The sequence below is a fragment of the Somniosus microcephalus genome, chromosome 28 (assembly GCF_052327205.1).
Source record: "Somniosus microcephalus isolate GS21.2 chromosome 28, FLI_Smic_1.0, whole genome shotgun sequence".
NCBI lineage: Eukaryota > Metazoa > Chordata > Chondrichthyes > Squaliformes > Somniosidae > Somniosus > Somniosus microcephalus.
The window spans coordinates 40,883,275-40,909,623 of NC_141014.1; the positions used below are offsets into that span (position 1 = coordinate 40,883,275).

At 55.4% G+C, this 26,349-nt stretch overlaps 1 protein-coding gene across 1 annotated transcript; it reads left to right on the top strand.

The window, feature by feature from the left end:
• The first annotated feature begins 783 nt into the window (after positions 1-783).
• On the top strand, positions 784-20,011 carry LOC147099649 (chromobox protein homolog 7-like). The gene is given in 7 exon segments (XM_085969006.1): positions 784-934; positions 6,155-6,198; positions 10,129-10,194; positions 12,499-12,565; positions 16,655-16,994; positions 18,943-19,056; positions 19,059-20,011. Coding segments are annotated over 7 exon segments (753 nt in total). The 5' UTR covers positions 784-865; the 3' UTR covers positions 19,112-20,011.
• The last annotated feature ends 6,338 nt before the right edge of the window (positions 20,012-26,349 follow it).

A 26,349-nucleotide genomic window follows, 5' to 3' on the forward strand; every position in this document is an offset into this window, starting at 1 on the left:
ATAGGCGCACCAACGTCAGCGTTCTTGCTCAGGCCAACATCCCCAGCATCAAAGCTCTGACCACGCTCAATCAGCTCCGACGGACGGGTCACATTGTCCGCGTGCCCGATACGAGACTCCCAAAACAAGCGCTCTGCTCGGAGCTCCGGCACGGCAAGAGAGCCCCAGGTGGGCAGAGGAAACGCTTCAAGGACACCCTCAAAGCCTCCTTGAAAAAGTGAAACATCCCCACCGACACCTGGGAATCCCTGGCCCAAGACCGCACAAAATAGAGGAGAAGCATCCGGGAAGGCGCCGAACACCTCGAGTCTCTTCGCCGGGAGCAAGCGGAAGCCAAGCGCAGGCAGCGCAAGGACGTCAACCCAAGCACCCCACCCACCCGCCCCTTCAACCACCGTCTGCCCCAACCTGCGACAGAGACTGTAGATCCCGCATTGGACTCGTCAGTCACCTGAGAACTCGTTTTTAATGTGGAAGCAAGTCATCCTCGGTTCCGAGGGACTGCCTAAGAAGAAGAAGTATGTCTTGCATGTAGAGAAACACAAGATCTTTAATTGGTGCAATGTTTTATTTTGAGTGTGTGTGCGTGTTGTGTGCAATCCCTGTGTTTTTCAATGCAAGGGGTTTGCAATGAGCTGTCCCTTTAACTTGCTCTCTGTGTCACTTTGCAAGCTTGGAGCCTCCGCCCCCTCCGCCACAGGGCTTGGTGCGCGCGAGCGGGTTGGCGGGGGGGGGGCGCGCACCATGTCGGTGCACGCGCACTCACACACACACACACGCGCGCGCGCGCCGGGGGAAATCCGGGGATGCGCGTGCACGCGCGGGTGAAAATGTTGCGCAGGAAGAAAGCTGCGAGCTCGCCTGTATGGAGCTGTCTGCAATAGGGGAGCAAGTATTCGCGGTGGAGAACATCAGGAAGAAGCGCATCAGGAAGGTAATCCATCAGCAACAAATGCAAATCACACGTGGGTGCAAGAACTTTAATGCACCGCAGCCAATTAAAAAAAAAATAATAATAATAAACAACACTTGCAATTTTTTGTTGTTGTTCAAAGCAGCAAGCTGTCAGATAACCTCCGGAAGAGAGGAAGGGGGAAAGGGGAGGGATGGATTGCATTAACATTTTAATAATTAAATAACAATTAATGCAAAGGTATATCAATAGTGCCCAAAATAAATGCTCATGGCCGGCATTCAAAAAAGAGGAGGGTTTTTTAAAAATTAATTTTTGCAATTGAATAATTTCTGCCCAAAAAAAAAAGCAACGGTGCAGCAAAGTGTTTCGAATATTCAGTAATTTAAGGGACGAGGGTGAAAATGTGGAGATTGCAAAGAGTGTTAAAGAGTTTGACAGGGGAACTTGCAATGTTTACTATTGGGGGGGGAGGGGCTAGTCTTGCTGGGAGTTAAGAATTGCCTGATCAATTAATACAAGATTAATTAATGGGTGAATTATTTCACGCGCAAAGGCAGCGGCAGTAATAAACTACTTTTAGAAACCCCAATTTAAAGATAAATTGTTGGAACAATTAATATCATAACAAGTGCACCACATGGGTTGGTTGGAGTACAGAGAGGGGGGCGAGGGTGAGGATGCAGAATATAAGACTGGGTGAGATCACTCTTCCTCATTTTATCGCGCTGCATGCGATTGTTTGTTCCAGCACTCTGGAATCACAATTGTAATTATGCATACAGTCCGAGCAGCTTTAGTACAGGAGGAGGCTGTTCGGCCCATCGTCCCTGAGCCTGGTCCCAGCCACTCGAATCCCATTTCCCTGCCCTTTTTTTTAAAGCACGCATGTACGTTTAGAAAAAAGTATTAGACGGGCGGAGGAGTCTGTTCAAAATGGCTCAAGGGTGCAGGATGCATTAGGGAGAGGGAGTGATTCCTGCTCCAGATTGCTGATCGGTGCTGGGAAGTATGTGGGTAGGGCAGGATCTGGATCAGCCACAGTGCCGCCCCCCTTGGTCGAATGGCCCGTTGATGCTCCGCGCGCCCTGGCCCTCGTGTGGAGAATGGGGAACTTGTGCAGGGAACCAGTGCAGCTTGTACTCATAGAATGACAGAAATTTACAGCACAGAAGGTGGCCATTCGGCCCATCGTGTCTGTGCCGGCTGAAAAAGAGCTCTCCAGCCTAATCCCACTTTCCAGCTCTTGCTCCGTAGCCCTGCAGGTTACGGCACTTCAGGTGCACATCCAAGTACTTTTTAAATGTGATGAGGGTTTCTGCCTCGACCACCCTTTCAGGCAGTGAGTTCCAGACGCCCACCACCCTCTGGGTGAAGAAAGTTCTCCTCAACTCCCCTCTAATCCTTCTCCCAATTACTTTAAATCTATGCCCCCTGGTTATTGACCTCTGTGCTGAGGGAAATAGGTCCTTCCTATCCACTCTATCTAGGCCCCTCATAATTTTATACACCTCAATTAAATCTCCCTCAGCCTCCTCTGTTCCAAAGAAAACAACCCCAGCCTCTCCAATCTTTCCTCATAGCTAAAATTCCCCAGAAAAATTCCGCACCTTTCGGAGAGAAAGGGAGGGAACGTAGTTAAAATGTAAAGACGTTCCCCCTGCTCCACAAAGCAGTTGTGTTGAAAACATTTTGAGAAACGTAGAACGGTATTTTGCTGCAGCTGTTTAACCAGGGTAGCCCGTGGGACAGCTCACCTTGTTCACAGTGATGCAGGGTATCGGGCAAATCGAGGGAACCCCCTGTGACCCAGGTGCAGGCCTGGGCCCCGCCAACATTGAGTAGAGTGAGAGGGCAGGGGGGCAGTGATCACAGGGCCGCCCAGTCCACGGACTCCTCCGTCAGCAGCTCGCCCGGCCATGCTCCCTGCGCGGCCCCCACGGCCGAATAGCCTGCCGATGCTCACTGTCCCGGCCCACAGGTGAGTAATGGCCCGAGGGCGGCGGCGAGACGGTAGGGAGTGTCCGACCGTTCCGGGGAGGCGGGAGCAGTTTTAGTTAGCGCAGCGGATTTGTGTCTTGAGCAGTTTCCGATGGGTCACCCCCCCACCGTGGGGAGAGGGGAAGAGCCAGAAATCCTGTTCCACACTGTCCCGTTCTGCCATCTCTCTCATCCAATGGCCTAGGTACTTGCTTATTTTCCCCGACAAGGTCCCTATGCTTAAAATGTTTATCACATCACCTGACAGGTTATTTACCTACCGACAGCAACAGTGAATTGGGCCCCACTTCACGCTCGTGCACACAGCCTAATATAGATCAGGCATGACGGAGGTTGTTAGAGGGAGCTTTACTCTGTATCTAACCTGTGCTGTACCTGCCCTGGGAGTGTTTGATGGGACAGTGTAGAGGGAGCTTTACTCTGTATCTAACCCCGTACTGTACCTGCCCTGGGAGTGTTTGATGGGACAGTGTAGAGTGAGCTTTACTCTGTATCTAACCCGTGCTGTACCTGCCCTGGGAGTGTGTGATGGGACAGTGTAGAGGGAGCTTTACTCTGTATCTAACCCGTGCTGTACCTGCCCTGGGAGTGTTTGATGGGACAGTTAGAGGGAGCTTTACTCTGTATCTAACCTGTGCTGTACCTGCCCTGGGAGTGTTTGATGGGACAGTGTAGAGGGAGCTTTACTCTGTATCTAACCCGTGCTGTACCTGCCCTGGGAGTGTTTGATGGGACAGTGTAGAGGGAGCTTTACTCTGTATCTAACCCGTGCTGTACCTGCCCTGGGAGTGTTTGATGGGGACAGTGTAGAGGGAGCTTTACTCTGTATCTAACCCCATACTGTACCTGCCCTGGGAGTGTTTGATGGGACAGTGTAGAGGGAGCTTTACTCTGTATCTAACCCGTGCTGTACCTGCCCTGGGAGTGTTTGATGGGACAGTGTAGAGGGAGCTTTACTCTGTATCTAACCCGTGCTGTACCTGCCCTGGGAGTGTGTGATGGGACAGTGTAGAGGGAGCTTTACTCTGTATCTAACCCGTGCTGTACCTGCCCTGGGAGTGTTTGACGGGACAGTGTAGAGGGAGCTTTACTCTGTATCTAACCCGTGCTGTACCTGCCCTGGGAGTGTTTGATGGGACAGTGTAGAGGGAACGGTGCAGGCGGCAGTGATGAGAGAATTAAGCTAACGTACTGTTGATGCCAGTGTCTGCGCCTTTGGCTGTTGTGAATGATAAATCCAAGTTCTAGTTCCTTGTCCCTCTTCCCTTGGGTGCGAGTTGGTAAACCATGCGGCGGTTGTTGTGTTGGTGCAGGAGGAGGTTACCTTTTCATGAGATACAGTTTTTTCTCCTTCCCTGCGAGTGGTTCCTTGGGTACTGCCCGGCCACTTGGTTGTTCTTCACGTGTCAGTCTAGACTGTCTGCGGGCAGGCTATTCGACTGTGGAGGCCGCTGGCAGTCTCCAATACTCTCGACAACCCTGAGGTGTCAGCCGTGGCTCAGTTGGCAGCACTCTCGCCTCTGAGTCAGAAGGTCATGGGTTCAGGTCCCACTCCAGAGACTTGAGCACAAAATCTGGGCTGACACTCTAGTGCAGTACTGAGGGAGAGCTGCACCGTCGGAGGGGCGGTACTGAGGGAGCGCTGCACTGTCGGAGGGGCAGTACTGAGGGAGCGCTGCACTGTCGGAGGGTCAGTACTGAGGGAGCGCTGCACTGTCGGGGGGCAGTACTGAGGGAGCGCCGCACTGTCGGAGGGGCAGTACTGAGGGAGCGCTACACTGTCGGAGGGGCAGTACTGAGGGAGCGGCGCACTGTCGGAGGGGCAGTACTAAGGGAGCGGCGCACTGTCGGAGGGGCAGTGCTGAGGGAGCGCTGCACTGTTGGAGGGGCAGTACTGAGGGAGCTCCGCACTGTCGGAGGGGCCGTACTGAGGGAGCGCTGCACTGTCGGAGGGGCAGTACTGAGGGAGCGCTGCACTGTCGGAGGGGCAGTACTGAGGGAGCGCTGCACTGTCGGAGGGGCGGTACTGAGGGAGCGCTGCACTGTCGGAGGGGCAGTACTGAGGGAGCGCCGCACTGTCGGAGGGGCAGTACTGAGGGAGCGCCGCATTGTCGGAGGGGCAGTACTGAGGGAGCGCTGCACTGTCGGAGGTGCCATTTTTTGGCAGAGACGTTAAACTGAGGTCCCGTCTGCTCTCTCAGGTGGACGTAAAAGATCCCAGGGCACTACTTCGAAGAAGAGCAGGGGCGCTCTCCCCGGTGTCCTGGCTGACATTTATCCCTCAACCAACATCACTAAAAGCAGATTATCTGGTCATTATCACATTGCTGTTTGTGGGATCTTGCTGTATGCAAATTGGCTGCCGGGTTTCTCTACCTTACAACCGTGCCTTTTTAAATAAATGGCGAGCACATCTCCTGTGCCATCGGTCACGAGTACTCGCATCTAGAGCAAGGTTTGAATGTTTAGCCTTAAACCTGGCCTGGCCCTTTAAGACCACTGCGCAGGTCACACCTGTGGGAATCCAGGTAATTACAGCAGCTTGAACGGGAGGCCAGAGTAATTCAGTGTGACGCCCGGTGTGTGACACCTTGGCATACGAATATAACTAGCGGATGTCCCAATGTGCAGTAACTCGGAGGATGCACTATTTTATAAGGAGAGGGACACGATGTATTATTCTGCTGCTAAACTCTCGGTGCATGTCCCTTTAAAGGCTCTGCGTTCTTGGAGTGAGCGTTGGGGGTCAGGTTGGGATTCCTGTGCCGGGAATGGACTTCCCAGGCTTGACCCAGGGAAGGGCGGGACCAAACACATTCCTCATTGACGCTGGAGGTCCCGGGGGGGGGGTGGGGGGGGTGTGGGGATTGGCGGCCACGTCTGTAGAGTCCATGATCGGGCAGAGTGTACACGGGACTGGGCTGATACTCATTTCGCACAACAGCTCGCTGTTTTTTAAGGAGGGTGGGTGTTGCTGTCGGTGCTGATGACCCCTTGCTGTGGTCTGCCTGTAGTCACAGTCTCCCAGGGCAAGCCCGTCGCAGACTGTTATAGGCAAAAACACGCTTTGCGAATCTGCATGAAGTTGGGTGTGGCGCGCAGTGTGCCGTCGTAACGTGCGCGCGCGCGCCGCGGTCAGTCCCGCCCCCTCCCCGGCGGCTGCGATTAGAGCGTCAGCCGATAATCTGTGCTGTGTTCCGCGATTGACTGACGACAAATTTCTTCTGTGTTTGTTTAAAGGGCCGAGTGGAATACCTGGTGAAGTGGAAAGGATGGCCCCCAAAGTAAGTGACCAGACTCTCAATCCCTTCCATTGTTCCCTCCGACCGCCCCGCTTCTCCTGATCTTCTGGTCCGCCCGGTTCCTCCGCTATCCCATAACCCTTGCTCCCATTGGGGTTTCCATGGCGTTTGCAAGTCGTGATTTTCGTCAGCTTGGCTCGGTTGGTGGCACTCCCGCTTCCGAGTCAGGAGGCCATCGGGGTCAAGCCCCCACCCCCTGGCCGCCCCTCCATCCCCCACCGTGCGTTGAGCCCATAATCCAGGCAGAAACTCCATTGCTGCAGTAGGGGAGGGGCCCTGGTGGGCCGCCAACACTCAGGAACTGAAGAATAATCTCTAGGACACTGCAGCGAGCAACGCCCAGGGAAATATCATAGGGGTGTTAAACAAAATTGTTTTGTTGCTGGTTTTCTTGGAACCCTTCTGTTTATTAGTGATCAAAAATATTGGAGATGGGCTGTCCAATTAACAGTCAAGATGAATCCAGTTGGATAACAAAGAATCTTGTTCCCTTTTCCAATTGGCTGTGGGGAGGCAGTGCGTCCGGAGCATGGTCCAACGGCGAGAGTGTGGGGGCGGGGCAGGGCGGTCGTGATGGAACCTCCAGGAATACGGCCAGCCAGTGTTGGCAACCCCTGTGCCGGTGGGACTCTTGTGCCGGTTCCAGAGATGCCGATGGACAGTGAAGGCCCAATTGCAAAATGGCTGCTTGGTTTCCCTGGATTATCGAAACCGGACCATTGCTCGCGAAGCTCTGGGCTGTTGCTGAGCGGGGGGCGGAACTGGGATTGGCCGACTTGGCGGAGGGGGGGTGGGGGTTAACTGGGGAATGCTGTTCAAAGGTTTTGATAGAGGACATAAGGAGAAACTGTTTCCAGTGGCAGGAGGGTCGGTAACCAGAGGACACAGATTTAAGGTGATCGGCAAAAGAACCAGAGGGGAGATGAGGAGAATGTTTTTACGCAGCGAGTTGTTGTGATCTGGAACGCGCTGCCTGAAAGGGCGGTGGAAGCAGATTCAATAGTAACTTTCAAAAGGGAATAGGATAAATACTTGAAAAGAAAACATGTGCAGGGCTCTGAGGAAAGAGCAGGGGGGAGTGGGACTAATTGGAGAGCTCGTTGAAAGAGCCGGGACAGGCACGATGGGCCGAATGGCCTCCTTCTGTGCTGCATGATTTGATGACTTACCTGGTTTGAAGACGGAAGACGGAGGTTCCTGGGAGCGACGAGGCGGCGGTCCTCCAAAGGCACGGTGGCTGAACGCAAAATGGTCGGGAGGGGTCATGACCCCTTCACTGACCACGCCACTGTTCCTGAGAGACGCGATATTAAGCTTCCAGATCGATGAACCTTCCTTCTAACTAAACCCACACTGCGTGACACGCACTTCCACACTCGTGTGCGTGTTGATGCATCATCGTCAGGGCTACTGATTTATAACAACCTGTATTTTTGTAGAGCACCTTCAACACCTCGACCGCTACCACCTAGAAGGACAAGGGGCAGCAGGCGCATGGGAACACCACCACCTCCAAGTTCCCCTCCAAGTCACACACCATCCTGACTTGGAAATATATCGGCCGATCCTTCATCGTCGCTGGGTCAAAATCCTGGAACTCCCTCCCTAACAGCACTGTGGGAGCACCTTCACCACACGGACTGCAGCGGTTCAAGAAGGCAGCTCACCACCACCTTCTCAAGGGCAACTAGAGATGGGCAATAAATGCCAGCCTTGCCAGCGACGCCCACATCCCGAGAAAGAATTAAAAAATAGATATCTCCAAGGACGGCATGTGATAGTGAGGAGGAGGGGACCAGGGATGGACCCTTGGGTACACTGGAGGTGACTGTTAAGTGCTGAGGAGGACGTGTAGCTCCTGTGTTATGACAGGTGCCAGGCAGGGCAGAGACTTCATGAGGGTGGAGTGGTCAGTGGTGTTAAAGCTGGCGGATAGTTCAAGGATGATAAGAGAGAGAAGGAAAGAACTCCCATTTCTCCAGCGTCTTTCACAGCTCGGTCGCCTCCCAAAGCGCTTTACAGCCAATGAAGTACTGTTTGAAGTGTAGTCACTGTTGTAATGTAGGAAACGCGGCAGCCAATTTACGCACAGCAAGATCCAACGATTCTGTGTCTCTGTCCCTGTGTGTGTCTTACTGTTTCTCTGTTCTGTGTCTGAATGTGTGATGGTTGTGTTTGCAAGCGTCTGTGTCTGTGTGTGTCTGTGTCCCCATGTCTGTGCATCTCCCCCAGTCTCTGTTTCTGTGTGTGTCTCTCCCCATATCTGTGTGTCTCTGACTGTCTCTGTGCGTGTCATCTGTGCGTCTGTGTGTGTGTTGGTGTCTTTGCCTGTGTGTGTGTCTGTGTGTGTGTCTCTGTGTGTGTGTCTCTGTGTGTGTGGGTCTGTGTGTGTGTGTCTCTGTGTGTGTGTGTGTGTCTGTGCGTGTGTGTCTCTGTGCGTGTGTGTGTCTCTGTGTGTGTGTGTGTCTCTGTGTGTGTGTGTGTACGGGTGTCTCTGTCTGTGTGTGTCTCTGTCTGTGTGTGTGTGTGTCTCTGTCTGTGTGTGTGTGTCTCTCTGTGCGTGTACGCGTGTCTCTGTGTGCAGGAGCTGCTTGCCCTGGTGCTGGAGTTAGTCATGTGATGTTATTTCTCTTGATATTTACGGCGCTCTGCAGTATTCCTGCAGTACAGTGGGGGAGGGGAGGGGAGAGAAGGCTGTGTTAGTGACCGTGTGCGAGCGAGTGCACGTGAGTGAGTGAGTGAGCAGTCCATGACACAGCCTGCTGACTCCAGTTAACACTTCGAGGACATGCCTGGTGTCTGTTACCCTCGCTCAGTGCTGCTCTTAATCAGGGGCTGACCTCATTTGATTCTCCCTCATGAGGAATTGATGTCCAGAACCGTAATCCTTAGAAAAAATGAAACCTGCACAAATAATATTTCAGATTTTGGGTCAGTCCTTGATCAGATTATTGCTGTGAGTCCGATGACCTCTCCCTCTCGGTTCTGTGCTCATTGCACCGGTACAACAAAGTCAGAAGGTTCTGGGTTCAAGTCCCATTCCACCTAATCTAGGCTGACACTCAGTGTGGCGCTCCCTCAGTACTGCACTGTCGGAGGGGCAGTACTGAGGGAGTGCTGCACTGTCGGAGGGGCAGTACTGAGGGAGTGCCGCACTGTCGGAGGGGCAGTACTGAGGGAGCGCCGCACTGTCGGAGGGGCAGTACTGAGGGAGCGCCGCACTGTCGGAGGGGCAGTACTGAGGGAGCGCCGCACGGTCGGAGAGGCAGTACTGAGGGAGCGCTGCACTGTCGGAGGGGCAGTACTGAGGGAGCGCCGCACTGTCGGAGGGGCAGTACTGAGGGAGCGCTGCACTGTCGGAGGGGCAGTACTGAGGGAGCGCTGCACGGTCGAAGAGGCAGTACTGAGGGAGCGCTGCACTGTCGGAGGGGCAGTACTGAGGGAGCGCCGCACTGTCGGATGTGCTGTCTTTCGGATGAGACGTGCAACCGAGGTCCCATCTACGTTCTCAGGTGGACGTAAAAGATCCCACGGCACTATTTCGAAGAAGAGCAGGGGGGAGTTCGCCCTGGTGTCTTGGCAACGATTTATCACTCAATCAACATCACTGAAACAGATGATCTGGTCATTTTCACATTGTTGTTTGTGGGAGCTTGCTGTGGGTAAATTGCCTGCTGCGTTTCCCACATTACAACAGTGACTACACTTCAAAAAGTACTTCATTGGCTGTAAAGCGCTTTGGGACGTCCGGTGGTGAAAGTCGCTGGAGAAATGCAAGTCTTTCTAACGCCATCCCTCAACCAACATCACCAGAAAAAAAATCACTGAATGTACTGTGGTCCTGCCGATGATCCCAGTGATGGTCACAGTGTTGAATCTGCGGCACAAACTCTTCGTCTGTTTCTCTTCCAGGTACAGTACGTGGGAGCCCGAGGATCACATTCTGGACCCGCGACTCGTCATGGCTTATGAGGAAAAGTAAGAAGAGTTTTCACCACAGTTTGTACTTGTTGTTGAACCCATTGACTGCTGGGTCAGTGTGTCAGAACGAATGGATGAGTGTGTCCGTGTTTGTGCGTAACCTGCACTTGTCTGTGTGTGTGTCTGTCTGTGTGTGCGTGTGTTTGTGTGAGTGTGTGTTTGTGTCAGTGTCAGTGTGTGTGTGTGTGTGTGTGTGTGTGTGCGCGTGCGTGCGTGCGTGCGTGCGTGTGTGTGTGTGCATCTTAACATACATCCCTCACAGTATTTTACAGATGGAAAGTGGTATTAAGGTTGGGTTTGATAGTCTAGGGCTTGTGGTGCTGGACTGGTCATCTTGAGTTCGAATCTCACCATGTCAAATTGTGAAATTAGATTTTTTTAAAAGCTGGTCATTTATGACTAAAATAACCAAAGAAAAGCTGCCGAATTGGCGTAAAAATCCAACTTGGTGTCAGGGAAGGGAACCTGCGGCCGATCACCAGTCTGGTCTACGTGTGACTCCTGTTCCGCACCGTGTACTTGACTCAGAATGGTCTCAGGGTAGCTGGGAATGGCCAATAATAACGGGTACAATGTCGTGCCTACATTACTGGACTGATAATTCAGAGAACGTGGGTTCAAATCCCTCCCTGGGCAGTTTGAGAACTTGAATTCTGTTTTAAAGATCTTGGAAATTAAAAGCCGGGCTCAGTCAAAGTGACCACGAAGCTGTCGGATTGTCGGGAAAACCCAACTGGTTCACCAGTGTCCCTTTAGGGAAGAAAACCAGCCCTCCTCACCCGGTCTGGGCCTGCACGTGACTCCAGTCCCGCACCAAATGTGGGGGCCCTCTGAAGTGGCCCAGTAAGACGCTGGGTTGTATCGAACCTCTGCAGAGGGACAGTACTGAGGGAGCGCAGCACTGCACTGTCGGAGTGACAGCACTGAGGGAGCGCCGCACTGTCGGAGGGGCAGTACTGAGGGAGCGCTGCACTGTCGGAGGGACAGTACTGAGGGAGCGCAGCACTGTTGGAGGGGCAGTACTGAGGGAGTGCTGCACTGTCGGAGGGGCAGTACTGAGGGAGCGCCGCACTGTCGGAGGGGCAGTACTGAGGGAGCGCCGCTCTGTCGGAGGGGCAGTACTGAGGGAGCGCTGCACTGTCGGAGGGGCAGTACTGAGGGAGCGCCGCTCTGTCGGAGGGGCAGTACTGAGGGAGCGCTGCACTGTCGGAGGGGCAGCACTGAGAGAGCGCCGCACTGTCGGAGGGACAGTACTGAGGGAGCGCCGCACTGTCGGAGGGGCAGTACTGAGGGAGCGCCGCTCTGTCGGAGGGGCAGTACTGAGGGAGCGCTGCACTGTTGGAGGGGCAGTACTGAGGGAGCACCGCACTGTCGGAGGGGCAGTACTGAGGGAGCGCTGCACTGTCGGAGGGGCAGTACTGAGGGAGGGCCGCACTGTCGGAGGGGCAGTACTGAGGGAGCGCCGCACTGTTGGAGGGGCAGTACTGAGGGAGCACAGCACTGTCAGAGGGGCAGTACTGAGGGAGTGCCGCACTGTCAGGGGGCAGTACTGAGGGCGCACCGCACTGTCGGAGGGGCAATACTGAGGGAGCACAGCACTGTCGGAGGTGCCGTCTTTCAGATGAGACGTTAAACCGAGGCCCCGTCTGCTCTCTCAGGTGGACGTAAAAGATCCCACGGCCACTATCTCGAAGAAGAGCAGTGGGAATTCTCCCCGGTGTCCTGGGGCCAATATTTATCCCTTAGCCAACAGATGATCTGCTCATTTATCACATTGCTGTTTGTGGGATCTTGCTGTGCGCAAATTGGCTGCCGCGTTTCCCACATTACAACAGTGACTACACTTCAAAAAGTACTTCATTGGCTGTTAAGCGCTTTGGAATGTCCGGTGGTCGTGAAAGGCGCTGGAAAAATGCAAGTCTTTCATTGTGCCGCACCTATCATTTGTTTGGAATTATTTCATTGTCAAATACATGACTTCTTTCTCTGATTCTGTGCCGTATATCCTATGTAAGAAGGCTTCACCTTCTTGGGGCAACTAGGGACGGGCAATAAATGCCGGCCTTGCCAGCGACGCCGAGAATTTTTTTAAAAAACGGGATGCTGAAACTGACGAGCAATGTACTGACCTCAGGAATTTACCGCTTCGCTTACAGGAGAGTCGCACTAAAACCACAGGCTCCAGACTCCCTGCCAGCCAGTAGGCCCGTTACTATGGTTACCTGTGATGATTTTTTTTCTTCTTCTTGTTCCTTCTGTTAACTTTGAACCTCTTTTAACACCTGGCTTGTCCTTCTGCAGGGAGCAGAAAGACCGCGCGCTAGGATACAGGAAGCGAGGCCCGAAACCGAAGCGATTCCTACTACAGGTAAAGTTTGCCGTCCCGACGGTGAGGGGAGGAGTGGTTAACCCGGCAAAAGGTAAATGGCCGATTCGGCAGAGTTCAGGAGTCAGCTCGCATCGGAAACCGAATGTCCGCTAGCTCCAATGCCCCCGCCGCCTCCCCCGCCATTGGCGCAGTGGCTAATCGCAGCTCCCGCCTGGTACTGAGGCTCGCAGGCCGAGAAGGTCAAAGGTCGAACCCTTGGAGCTGTCGTTGGTCTCGGGGGAGTGGGGTGGGGGGGGGGGGGTGCCTCTCCTGGGCCAGGGAGAGGACAGGAATATCGCCGTTCGCTGATGGCGGGGTTCAGGTTCGTAGAAGCAGATGTTTACGGCACAGAAGGAGGCCATTCGGCCCATCACATCATTGCCAAAGAAGAGCTCTCCAGGCTAATCCCCACTTTCCAGCTCTTGGTCCATCGCCCCACGGGTTACGTTCTTGATCCCCCCCACCCCCGCCAGAGGGAATAATTTTTCTGTGAAACCTTTTAACATTTTTCAACGCTTTGATCAGGTCAGCCCTTGACCGTCTAAAGTCAAGGGAATGCAACCTGTCGTCATGTAGCCGGGGAGCTCTGTGTTTAAGTTTTACAGGCAGAGAGGTTGGTTTTAACGTTGTAAGTTTTCTGCGGCAAGCTGTGAATTTATCCTGATGTTTAGAGAGGAAGTGAGTGGATATTTATTTATTTTATATATCAAGGAAAGTAGAAAATGTACAATTTGTTCACCTGTCTCATGCAGCCCAATCCCCCCCCCCAACGCTCTCCCTTCCTGTGCCCACTCTCACTGGCACGGGTGGATTTATGACAACCTCCCCCCCCCCCCCACCAAAGTTGCCGACGTTCACGTCTGAACTTAGAAACATAGACGATAGGAGCAGGAGTCGGCCATTCGGCCCCTCGAGCCTGCTCCGCCATTCAACGAGATCATGGCTGATCACCCAAACCCTAGCACCCGGTCCCTACACCGACAGCCATCCCACCCAAGCCCTATCCCTGTAACCCCACGTATTTAATCCCCCCTAACACTAAGGGTCAATTTTTATCATCGCCAATCAACCTAACCCGCACATCTTTGGACTGTGGGAGGAAACCGGAGCACCCGGAGAAAACCCACGCAAACACGGGGAGAATGCAAACTCCACACAGACAGTCACCCGAGGCCGGATTCAAACCCGGGTCCCTGGCGCTGTGAGGCAACAGTGCTAACCACTATGCCACCGTGCCACTTGAGCCAGGCGTGAACATCGGCAGGATATTCGACCGCAGCAGGCATCACAGTCGAATGGCAGTGGTCCATTGGGGGTTCAGAGTCTGTCTTGGCCTGGTTATAATAAATATTCAGTCCACTTCTGAAGACATGAGATGTGATCCATTCCAGTAGCCAGCGTACGGGGAAAGGGCTCCCTGCCCTGATCCCTTGGTCTCCCTATCAGTTAAGGAAAGAAAGACAGACTTGCATTTCTCCAGCGCCTTTCACGACCACCGGACGTCCCAAAGCACTTTACAGCCAATGAAGTACTTTTTGAAGTGTGGTCACTGTTGTAATGTAGGAAATGTGGCAGCCAATTTGCGCACAGCAAGCTCCCACAAACAGCAGTGTGATAAATGAACAGATAATCTGTTTTAGTGATGTTGGTTGAGGGATAAATATTGGCCCCAGGACACTGGGGAGAACTCCCCCTGCTCTTCTTCAAAATAGTGGCCGTGGGATCTTTTACGTCCACACCAGACATGGCCTTGGTTTAACGTCTCATCCGAAAGATGGCACCTCCGACACTGCAGTACTCCCTCAGTACTGCCCCTCTGACAGTGCGGCGCTCCCTCAGTACTGTCCCTCCAACAGTGCGGCGCTCCCTCAGTACTGCCCCTCCGACAGTGCGGCGCTCCCTCAGTACTGGCCCTCCGACAGTGCGGCGCTCCCTCAGCACTGGCCCTCCGACAGTGCGGCGCTCGCTCAGTACTGCCCCTCCGACAGTGCGGCGCTCCCTCAGTACTGCCCCTCTGACAGTGCAGCGCTCCCTCAGTACTGCCCCTCCGACAGTGCGGCACTCCCTCAGTACTGCCCCTCCGACAATGTGGCGCTGCCTCAGTACTGCCCCTCCGACAGTGCGGCGCTCGCTCAGTACTGTCCCTCCGACAGTGCGGCGCTCCCTCAGTACTGCCCCTCCGACAGTGCGGCGCTCCCTCAGTACTGCCCCTCCGACAGTGTGCCGCTCCCTCAGTACTGCCCCTCCGACAGTGTGCCGCTCCCTCAGTACTGCCCCTCCGACAGTGCGGAGCTCCCTCAGCACTGCACTGGAGTGTCAATCTAGCTGTATGTGCTCAAGTCCCCGGAGTGTGACTTGAACCCACAACCTCCTGATTCAGAGGTGAAAGTGCTACCAACTGAGCCACAGCTGACCAAACTTCCCTGAATATTGAGCGGGCATGGGCATGCTGTGAATCACGGGCGATACAAGCGCTGCTAGTGGGAGTCCCTGACACACTGAAGCTGTCTGAGAAAATGTTTGACATAAAAATACAAAAACCATGACACTCACACGTGAAAAAATTGTCCCTTGGGTACGGTACAGGACCACTGCCATTTGACTGTGATGCCTGCTGCAGTCGAATATCCTGCCGATGTTCACGCCTGGCTCAAGTTCACACGCGCACAGCAGCTATTTTGGGGGGCGGGGGGCGGGTTGAGGATTGCCGTAAATCCACCAGCGCCAGTGAAACCGGACCCCCAGTGAGAGTGGGCACAGGAAGGGAGAACGTTAGGGGGAGCGGGGGTGGGGGGGGGGGGGGGGGGGGGATTGGGTTAAAGGTAGTAAAAGATGTCGAGCGGGATAGATTGTAGCGGCCCCAGCTGCGGGACTGCCTGCATCTTGTGGAGGTCAGGTTTGTTTGGCCCAGCGATGGTACGGTGGTGTCCTGGGTCTGTAACTGGACTATTAATCCAGAGGACGCGAGTTCAGTTCCCACCACGGGCAGCTTGTGAATTTGAATTCAGTTTTTAAAAAATAAAATAAAATGTGGAAATAAAAAGCTGGGGTCAGTAAAAGTGACCATGAAGCTGTCGAATTGTGGTATAAGCCCAACTGGTTCACTGACGTCCTTTAGGGCAGGAAACCTGCCGTCCTCACCCGGTCTGGGCCTATAGGTGACTCCAGACCCACAGCAATGTGGTTGACTCCTAACTGCCCTCTGAAATGGCCCTCGAGTATAGAAAATTAAGGGGAGATCTGATCGAGGTGTTGAAGATGATTAAAAGATTCGATCGGGTCGAGAGAGAGAAACTATTTCCTCTGGTGGGGGGAGTCCAGAACAAGGGGGCAGAACCTTAAAATTAGAGCCAGGCCGTTCAGGGGTGATGTCAGGAAGCACTTCTTCACACAAAGGGTGGTGGAAATCTGGAACTCTCTCTTCCCCTCCCCCCCACCCCCTAAAAAGCTGTCAATTAAAAATATCAAAACTGAGATTAATAGATTTTTGTTGGGTGGGTAGCCGGTTGTTGAGATACAGATCAGCCAGGATCTGATTGAATGGCGGAAGAGACTCGAGGGGCCGAATGGCCTCCTCCTGTTCCGACGTTCAGTTGTATCGAACTACTTAAAAAAAAAAACGCAGACGATCTGGTCATTATCGCGTTGCTGCTTGCTGTGCGCAAATTGTCTGCCGCGTTTCCCTACATTCATTAAATATATTCAAGAAGGAGTTGGATATATTTCTTAAGGCTAAGGGGATCAAGGGATATGGGGAGAAGGCAGGAACAGGGTACTGAATTTGGATGATCAGCCATGATCGCATTGAATGGCGGAGCAGGCTCGAGGGGTCGAATGGCCTACGCCTGCTGCTATCTTCTATGTTTCTATGTTTCTATTACAACCGTGACTCCACTTCAAACATACTCCATTGGCTGTGAAGCGCTTTGGGACGTCCTGAGGAGGTGGAAGTGCGGAGTGGCATCAGTGACCTGATTCGCACATCTGTTGATTGACTGATTTTCTTGCTGTGTCCAGTGATAAACCAAAGAAAGGGGGTTAGAGGGACAACAGCGTTTTATTTAATTTGTTCTTTGTGTTTGTTGGCAGAGGATCTATGGGATGGACCTGCGGAGCGCGGACAAACTGAAGGAGAAGGGGAAACTGCGCCTGTCTCTGTCCAGGCGATTTGACGGCACCGCGGTCTCCGGTCCGGCCCAGCGGGAGCTCGGGGAAAACGGGAAACGGATCCAGTTCTCGCTCAGCCAGAAGCACAAGTTCTTCAAGCTGGCCAAAACCAAGCCCACCCGAGCCGCCAGCTTGGCCGAGAGCCACGGGGCCAGCGAATGCTCGGAGGAGGACACCGGGCGCGACCTGAGCGGGAAATTCCCAGATTCCGAGTTTGAGGATGAAGAGGCGCAAAGCGAGAGCTTCCCAGAGAGGACGGAAGGTGGGTGAGAGGCTGGGAGCCGCAAACTCTTCCTCATTGCCGCTCACCCTGTATCTGCCAGTTCCCTGCTGGAAAAGGCGCTATATAAATGCACATTCGTTCTTGCTGAAAAGTCTGTCACAGAGTCATAACGGCACAGAGGGAGGCCATTCGGCCCATCGAGTCGGTGCCGGCTCTCTGTAGAGCAATCCAGTCAGTCCCATTCCCCCGCTCTATCCCCGTAGCCCTGCAAGTTTATTTCCCTCAAGTGCCTATCCAGTCTCCCCTGGAAAACATTGAGTGTCTCCGCTTCCACCACTTCCGTCGGCAGCGAGTTCCAGGTCCTCACCACTCGCTGCGTAAAAAAGTATTTCCTCACATCCCCCCTGTATCTCTTGCCCAAAACCTTAAATCTGTGTCCCCTAGTCCTTGTACCGTCAACTAGTGGGTGTTATATGTTTTATATTTTGCATTCATCAGTTGTTATATGTTCTAAGTTGGACAGTTATAGACTGCTTGGTGCAAGTGTGGCGTCCCCATTATCTTCCAAAGACGGTTTTGTTGTACTCTGGGCGGGAGAAGGTTAAATGAATTGCTGTAGTAGAATTTACGTGGCAAGTTCAATCTCGGGACTTACGAATCTCTCCAGCTCCAACTGTGCCGGCCTATCTTCCTGCCGCTCCTGTCTGCATCATCCTCTCCAACCTGAAACACAAACCCCGTCTGTCTCTGTGTCTCGTGGTGTGGAGATGTCGATTATTGAGGTTTTTGATGATCATTAAACCTCAGTAAACCATCCTCCGACTCCCGAAGCCTTGCCCTCCTCCTGCACCCGCCCCCCCCCCCCCCCATTGGCAATAGGTTCCCTCCCCCCGTCCTCACTGACCTACTCTGGCTCCCCGTTCCCCAACACATTGAATTTAAAAGCCACCCCGCACCGCCTCCCCCGCACCATCACCGCAACCTCCTCGAGCTGTGTAACCGCCGTCTCCCCCCCGCTCCCCGTACCCTGTCCCACCGTTAATGTCACTGCCTTTCGCCACATTGGAACCTCCTCCCCCCACCTCTCCCCTGCTCTCTCTCTCTCTCCCCCATCTCTCTCTCCCCTTCGCTCTCTCTCCCCTTCTCTCTCCTCTCTCTCTCTCTCTCTCTCCCCTCCCCCTCTCTCTCTCCCCTTCTCTCTCTCTCCCCCTCTCTCTCCCCGTCTCTCTCTCCCTGTCTCTCTCCCCCTTCTCTCTCTCCCCTTCTCTCTCTCTCCCCCTTCTCGCTCTCTCTCTCTCTCCCCTTTTCTCTCTCTCTCTCTCTCCCCTTCCCTCTCTCTCTCTCTCCTCTCTCTCTCTCTCTCCCCCTTCTCTCTCTCTCCCCTTCTCTCTCTCCCCTTCTCTCTCTCTCTCCCCTTCTCTCTCTCTCCCCTTCTCTCTCTCTCTCTCCCTGCTCTCTCTCTCCCCTTCTCTCTCTCTCTCCCTGCTCTCTCTCTCCCCTTCTCTCTCTCTCTCTCTCTCCCTGCTCTCTCCCCTTCACTCTCTCTCTCTCCCTGCTCTCTCTCTCCCCTTCTCTCTCTCTCTCTCCCTGCTCTCTCTCTCCCCTTCACTCTCTCTCTCTCTCCCTGCTCTCTCTCTCCCCTTCACTCTCTCTCTCTCTCCCTGCTCTCTCTCTCCCCTTCTCTCTCTCACTCTCCCCACCGCCCGTTCAATTATCAATTGAATTTTCTTCTTGCCCCCTCCTCAGTGCTTTGGCTATTCTGTGTGAACACAGGCTGTTGTAGAGGGGGGGGGGGTCACTGAACCTCAACTGGGGTGGGGGAGAGGGTTGGCGGGGGAGGAGGTCCCTGGGGAATGGATGTCGGGGTGTCGCGGCGGGGGGGGGGTGTTTGTGAATCAGAGAGGGGGATGGGGCGGGCGGACAAGGCGTCTCGCGGAATTACAGACGGGTTTACAAACTCCGCCTCTCTTTTCCCGCTTGTCTGCAGGCTCCGCCTCTCCCGTCGGAACGACCACCTCGATTCCCGCTGGCTGGCATCCTTCCGTCCCCATCGGCGACGTCACAGTGACGGACGTCACGGCCAACTCCCTGACGGTCACCTTCGGGAAGCGCTGGTGGCCGAAGGATTTTTCAGAGATCGGAGCCTGAATTGCTAAAAAAAAAATCCACGTCCGTCCGTCCGTCCGTCCGTCCACTGAAATATTTTGTTCCATTTTCCTAAAAGAGAAAAAAGAGGTTCCGTATTTTATAAGTTGTGTGTGTCGCAGTAGACCGGTTAGATTCTACACGCCGTTGGAATATCCCGTCTCCACTCACAGCTGCTTCCTGTCACAGGAGACGTCACGCCGGCCCTCGACCCTCATTGGAGGGCTGTGTCCTCGCGGTTGCCAGGCAGCGGCCAGTGGCCGGGCGCCTAGCTTCTGGGAGAAGGGATAAGATGGGAGCTGGCCGCTTTCAAGTCTCTGCCCCAAACGAGGAGAATTGCACAGAGGGACGGTGCCAATTTAGCGAGTGTTCTGGGAGTCGTTGGTGATGCCAGTAACTTGGCTATTCAGAGGGTCCGATGGAGCACAGAGCTGATTCTGCGCCGGTCGCCCATCCCGTATTGTCCGCGAGCACAGAATTCAGTTGTGAGCTTATTTTCTAACCAGCTCTTGTGTGTGTTTTTTTTCTTTAAAGCCTGTTCTCTTTCCTGGGTGTTCGGCGGCGGGAGGGAGAGGGGTTGCAGTTCCACACACACACTCCGCTGGCCCCCGTCCTAGGGCCCTGACGCTAAGTGTTGTTGGGCTGTAGGGGGAATCACAGCCGATCCCTGCCCTGCCCACCCCACCGCTCGGAGGTCACGGGAGGTGAAGAGTCATGGGTTAATGATCAGGTGATCGTCCCTGGTCCATAGGGCTCAGTACCTGACCTATCACAGCTGCTTTGGTACGAAGAGAGTTTGTTCCTATTGGAAGGGTACGGATTCTGTCGATTTTTGATGAGGTATTCCTGGTTTTAACTAGCTGCAATCGCCCGTTAGTGAGAGTGAGGGAGGGCAGGGGGAGAGTGAGGGAGGGGAGAATGAGGGAGGGAAGGAGGGAGGGGAGAGTGAAGGAGGGAGTGGAGAGTGAGGGAGGGAGGGGGAGAATGAGGGAGGGAGGGGAGAGGGAGGGAGGGGAGAGTGAGGGAGGGGGGAGACTCGAGGGAGGGGGGAGAGTGAGGGAGGGAGAGGAGAGTGAGGGAGGGAGTGGAGAGGGAGGGGAGGGGGAGAGTGAGGGAGGGAGGGGTAGAGTGAGGGTGGGAGGGGAGAGGGAGGGGAAGAGTGAGTGAGGGGAGAGGGGTGGGGGAGGGAGGGGAGAGGGGTGGGGGAGGGAGGGGGGAGAGTGAGGAGGGGAGGGTGGGAGAGTGAGTGGAAGGGGAGTGAGGGGAAGGGGAGAGTGGGGGGGGAGGGGAGAGTGAGGCAGGGAGGGGAGAGTGAGGGAGCGCAGAGGGAAAGGGAGGGAGAACACTCGGGATTACTCTAAGGATGCTTTAGGCTTTCTTCGTGGCAGACGGGATCGTACCTCAGTACTTGAGTTAGAAAGTTACAATGGTGTTTTTCAAAAGAAAATCCCGCGGTGCGGAGGGGGAGGGGCAGCAGGGGTCAGTTCTGAGGTGATGGGGAGCTGTTTGGCAGGGCACTGGTCAGGGTGTCTGGGAAAGGATTGAAGAGGCTATGGGCTGTGAGCTTGGAGCTGGCGGAATGGGCTGAGCTGATCGCTCTATAGGTCCCGTCCTGCGCGGGGCGGCGAGCGGGTCTTCGAGTGAGTCTGCGGACTGGTGTTTGCCCTCCGCCGCTGCCTGACGCTCCTTTTGATGTAACGCAGAGTACGGCACGCCTGGACCGCTGCTCCCGACCTGTCTGTAAATGCTGTGCAGCAACAACCCGGGAACGAGCGGGCAGCGACTGACTGACCGACCCCCTGGGCTGCACACTGTAATGGGACGGTCTTCAGCCCGCTCGCGCCCGCAAGTATTTACAGCCCGCTCGGTGACTGCGCCTCTTTGTATCGGCGAGGCCGCGGGTTTGCAGCCTCACTCTGCCCGCTCGGGCCACTTGTGCCAGTTACACTCCGTCCAGGGCCCGGACTCTTGTCAGCTTGGCTCAGTTAGTAGCACTCGAGCCAGAAAACTGTGGGTTCGAGCCCGGTTCAAGCAGTACTGAGGGAGTGCGGCCTAGTCTGAGGATCCACCCTTCGGGCCAGACGTTTAGCTGAGGCCCCGTCACTCCTTGTAGGTGAAGCACTTAGAGACATTTCTGAGAGACATAATAAGACCCAATGTAAATCTGTCCTCCCTCCCTCTCTTTATCTCTCCTTCCCCTCCTCATATCTTTTCTCCCTGCTTTTCTTTTTCACACCCTGTCTTTCTCAGTTTCTCTCTCGCTCTATCTCACACTGCCTCTTTTTTCTCTCACCCTCTGACTCATTTTCTCTCTCTTTCTGGCTCTCTCCCCCTCCCTCCGTGTGTGTCTCTCTCTCGCTCCCTCTCTCTCTCTGCCGTTGTTTCTCTCTCTTCTATGTTTTACTCTCTCTGCGTTTCCCTCTACATTTCCCCCTCTCCTCTCTCTCCCCGCTCTTTAGCTCCTCTCCGATGTCGACCCTTCTGAAGAATATTTGCACTTGAGATTGTCGGACACTTTGCACAGATTTGTATGAAAAATACTGAATGTATGAATGCGGTTCGGTTTGGATATCGGAGCCACAGACGGTATATTTTTGTAGCGCTGCAGCGGATAGGCTGTAAATATATTGTAAATAAAAAGTGAATCCCTGGGTGTTACACTGGCGCAGAGGTGTGTGTCTGGCCGGGAGCCTAAGCAGGAGCTGTCCAAACTCTCAAACTGCACGTGATCCAGGAGAGGACATTTCACAGGAGTAGCCGAGCCACCTCCTACCACTAGGTGTTGCTACTGTGCACGAACGGTCGCGAACCCAAAACGTGCGTTTCCTTGTCCGCTGAAACTTTCGTCCCGCACCTCGACACTCTCGGCCATCGCCCCCTCCTCCCCTCCCCATCCTTTAAACCCTCGTCCATGTTTACTGATCCCTCGGTGGTCTCACCCCCCCTCCCGCCCACCAACCACCTCCTCTCCCACCTCTACATCTGCCTCCCCAACCTCTGGCTGCTGGGTGTTGCACTGCCTCATCCCTACTCTTGTGTCAGCCGTGACTCAGTGGGTCGTGCTCGCTCTCTCGCGGCTGAGCCAGAAGGTCGTGGTTTGAGCCCCACTCCAGAAACTTGAGCCCATAATCCAGGCTGGCCCTTCCAGTGCAGTACTGAGCGAGCGCTGCACTGTCAGAGGGGCAGTACTGAGGGAGCGCCGCACTGTCGGAGGGGCAGTACTGAGGGAGCGCCGCACTGTCGGAGGGGCAGTACTGAGGGAGCGCCGCACTGTCGGAGGGGCAGTACTGAGGGAGCGCTGCACTGTCGGAGGGGCAGTACTGAGGGAGAGCCGCATTGTCGGAGGGGCAGCACTGAGGGAGCGCCGCACTGTCGGAGGGGCAGTACTGAGGGAGTGCTGCACTGTCGGAGGGGCAGTACTGAGGGAGAGCCGCATTGTCGGAGGGGCAGTACTGAGTGAGTGCTGCACTGTCGGAGGGGCAGTACTGAGGGAGCGCCGCACTGTCGGAGGGGCAGTACTGAGGAGCGCCGCACTGTCAGGAGGGGCAGTACTGAGGGAGCGCCGCACTGTCGGAGGGGCAGTACTGGGAGTGCTGCACTGTCGGAGGTGCCGTCTTTCAGATGAGACGTTAAACCGAGGGCCCCCGTCTGCTGTGTCAGGTGGATGTAAAAGACCTCACGGCCACTATTGCGAAGAAGAGTAGGGGAGTTCTCCCTGGTGTCCTGGGGCCAATATTTATCCCTCAACCAACATCACTAAAACAGATTATCAGGTCATTTATCACATTGCAGTTTGTGGGATCTTGCTGTGTGGAACAGGAGGAGGCAGCCATTCAGCCCCTCGAGTCTGCTCCGCCATTCAGTCAGATCATTGCTGATCTGCACCTGAACTCCATCCTCCCTCCTTTGCTCCGTATCCCTCGATACCCTCACCCAACAAAAAATCTGTTTCTCTCCAATTGACCCCCCCAGCACCCACAGCCTTTTGGGCGAGAGAGTTCCAGATTTCCACTGCCCTTTGTGTTGTCCTGATGGTTACTGCACGGTTCGGAATCGCTCCAGGTCACAGCGATCCCAGATTTGCCGTTGGGTTGGGCTGGAGTTCCAGCTCACAGAGTCTCAAAGCCCTCCCTCTGCCGGTCTGAAGCCCTCCCTCCGCCGGTCTGAAGCCCTCCCTCCGCCGGTCTGAAGCCCTCCCTCCGCCGGTCTGAAGCCCTCCCTCCGCCGGTCTGAAGCCCTCCCTCCTCCGGTCTGAAGCCCTCCCTCCTCCGGTCTGAAGTCCTCCCTCCTCCGGTCTGAAGCCCTCCCTCCGCCGGTCTGAAGCCCTCCCTCCGCCGGTCTGAAGCCCTCCTTCCGCCGGTCTGAAGCCCTCCCTCCGCCGGTCTGAAGCCCTCCCTCCGCCGGTCTGAAGCCCTCCCTCCGCCGGTCTGAAGCCCTCCCTCCTCCGGTCTGAAGCCCTCCCTCCGCCAGTCTGAAGCCCTCCCTCCGCCGGTCTGAAGCCCTCCTTCCGCCGGTCTGAAGCCCTCCCTCCGCCGGTCTGAAGCCCTCCCTCCGCCGGTCTGAAGCCCTCCCTCCGCCGGTCTGAAGCCCTCCCTCCTCCGGTCTGAAGCCCTCCCTCCTCCGGTCTGAAGCCCTCCCTCCGCCGGTCTGAAGTCCTCCCTCCGCCGGTCTGAAGTCCTCCCTCCGCCGGTCTGAAGCCCTCCCTCCTCCAGTCTGAAGTCCTCCCTCCGCCAGTCTGAAGTCCTCCCTCCGCCGGTCTGAAGCCCTCCCTCCGCCGGTCTGAAGCCCTCCCTCCGCCGGTCTGAAGCCCTCCCTCCGCCGGTCTGAAGTCCTCCCTCCGCCAATCTGAAGCCCTCCCTCCGCCGGTCTGAAGTCCTCCCTCCGCCAATCTGAAGCCCTCCCTCCGCCGGTCTGAAGCCCTCCCTCCTCCAGTCTGAAGTCCTCCCTCCGCCAGTCTGAAGTCCTCCCTCCGCCGGTCTGAAGTCCTCCCTCCGCCAATCTGAAGCCCTCCCTCCGCCGGTCTGAAGCCCTCCCTCCGCCGGTCTGAAGTCCTCCCTCCGCCGGTCTGAAGTCCTCCCTCCGCCAGTCTGAAGTCCTCCGCCGGTTTGAAGCCCTCCTCTGCGATTGATCCCTGTGATTTAGGCTTGCGTTGATTTGAATCTTTCTTTCTTGGCTCCGTTGACCCCTCTGATGCCTCTTTAAGCGTTGGCCGTCTCTCTGATGACCCCAGGTGAAGGGGCAACACAGGAGGACAGCAGATGCACTAAATCGAGAAAGAGTGATTCCAGGTTTAGGGAAAATGGGCAAGACACCAAAACAAAGTAGTTGCTGGTTAAGTTAGAATCAGACAGCACAGGAGGAGGCCATTCGGCCATCCTGCCTGTGCTGGCTCTTTGAACGAGCTCTTCAATCAGTCCCACTCCCCCTGCTCTTTCCCCCACAGCCCCTGCAAATGTTTCCTTTTCAAGTATTTATCCAATTCCCCTTTTGAAGGTTACTATTGAATCTGCTTCCAGCGCCCTTTCAGGCAGCGCATTCCAGATCACAACAAGTCGCTGCGTAAAAACATTCTCCTCATCTCCCCTCTGGTTCTTTTGCCAATCACCTTAAATCTGTGTCCTCTGGTTCCCGACCCTCCTGCCACTGGAAACAGTTTCTCCTTATTTACTCTGTCAAAACCCTTTATGATTTTGAACACCTCCATTGAATCTCCCTTTAACCTTCTCTGCTCTAAGGAGAACAACCCCAGCTTCTCCAGTCTCTCAACATCACTGAAGTCCCTCATCCCTGGAACCATTCTGGTAAATCTCCTCCGCACCCTCTCCAAGGCCTTGACATCCTTCCTAAAGTGCGGTGCCAGAATTGGACACAAGACTCCAGCTGAGGCCTAACCAGTGATTTATAAAGGTTTAGCATAACTTCCTCGCTTTTGTACTCTATTCCTCTATTAATAAAGCCAAAGATCCCGTATGCTTTTTTTAACAGCCTTCTCAACCTGCCCTGCCACCTTCAAAGATTTGTGTCGGTTCATTGTTTCCACCGCCTCCCCTCCTGGTTAAAGTGAATCTCGAGGTTAACTGACTAATAACCAAATCTTTGATTTTAAAATGTCACCTACAAGCTCTGGGGAAATGGGTGTTGGGGGGGCGGGGGATGGGGGTATGTGTAGGGTGACAGTGGGGTGGGTGGGTGTGTAGGGTGACAGTGGGGTTGGGTGTGTAGGGTGACGGGGTGGGGGGGTGTGTAGGGTGACAGTGGGTGACAGTGGGGTTGGGGGGTGTGTAGGGTGACGGGGTGGGGGGTGTGTAGGGTGACAGTGGTGTGGGGGCAGGGGTGGGTGGGTGGGTGGGTGTGTAGGGTGACAGTGGTGTGGGGGCAGGGGTGGGTGGGTGGGTGGGTGTGTAGGGTGGCAGTGAGGTGGGGGCGGGTGGGTGGGTGTGTAGGGTGGCAGTGGGGTGGGGGGTGGGTGGGTGTGTAGGGTGACAGTGGGGTGGGGGCAGGGGTGGGTGGGTGGGTGTGTAGGGTGGCAGTGGGGTCGGGGGTGGGTGGGTGTGTAGGGTGGCAGTGGGGTCGGGGGTGGGTGGGTGTGTAGGGTGACAGTGGGGTGGGGGCAGGGGTGGGTGAGTGTTTAGGGTGACAGTGGGGTTGGGGGGTGGGTGTGTAGGGTGGCAGTGAGGTGGGGGCAGGGGTGGGTGAGTGTTTAGGGTGACAGTGGGGTTGGGGGGTGGGTGTGTAGGGTGGCAGTGAGGTGGGGGCAGGGGTGGGTGGGTGTGTAGGGTGGCGGGGTAGGGGCAGGAGTGGGTGGGTGTGTAGGGTGGCAGTGGGGCGGGGGCAAGGGTGGGTGGGTGGGTGTGTAGGGTGGCAGTGGGGTTGGGGGGTGGGTGTGTAGGGTGGCAGTGAGGTGGGGGCAGGGGTGGGTGGGTGTGTAGGGTGGCAGTGAGGTGGGGGCAGGGGTGGGTGGGTGTGTAGGGTGGCAGTGGGGTGGGGTCGGGGGTGGGTGGGTGTTTAGGGTGACAGTGGGGTTGGGGGGTGGGTGTGTAGGGTGGCAGTGAGGTGGGGGCAGGGGTGGGTGGGTGTGTAGGGTGGCAGTGAGGTGGGGGCAGGGGTGGGTGGGTGTGTAGGGTGGCAGTGAGGTGGGGGCAGGGGTGGGTGGGTGTGTAGGGTGGCAGTGGGGTGGGGTCGGGGGTGGGTGGGTGTTTAGGGTGACAGTGGGGTTGGGGGGTGGGTGTGTAGGGTGGCAGTGAGGTGG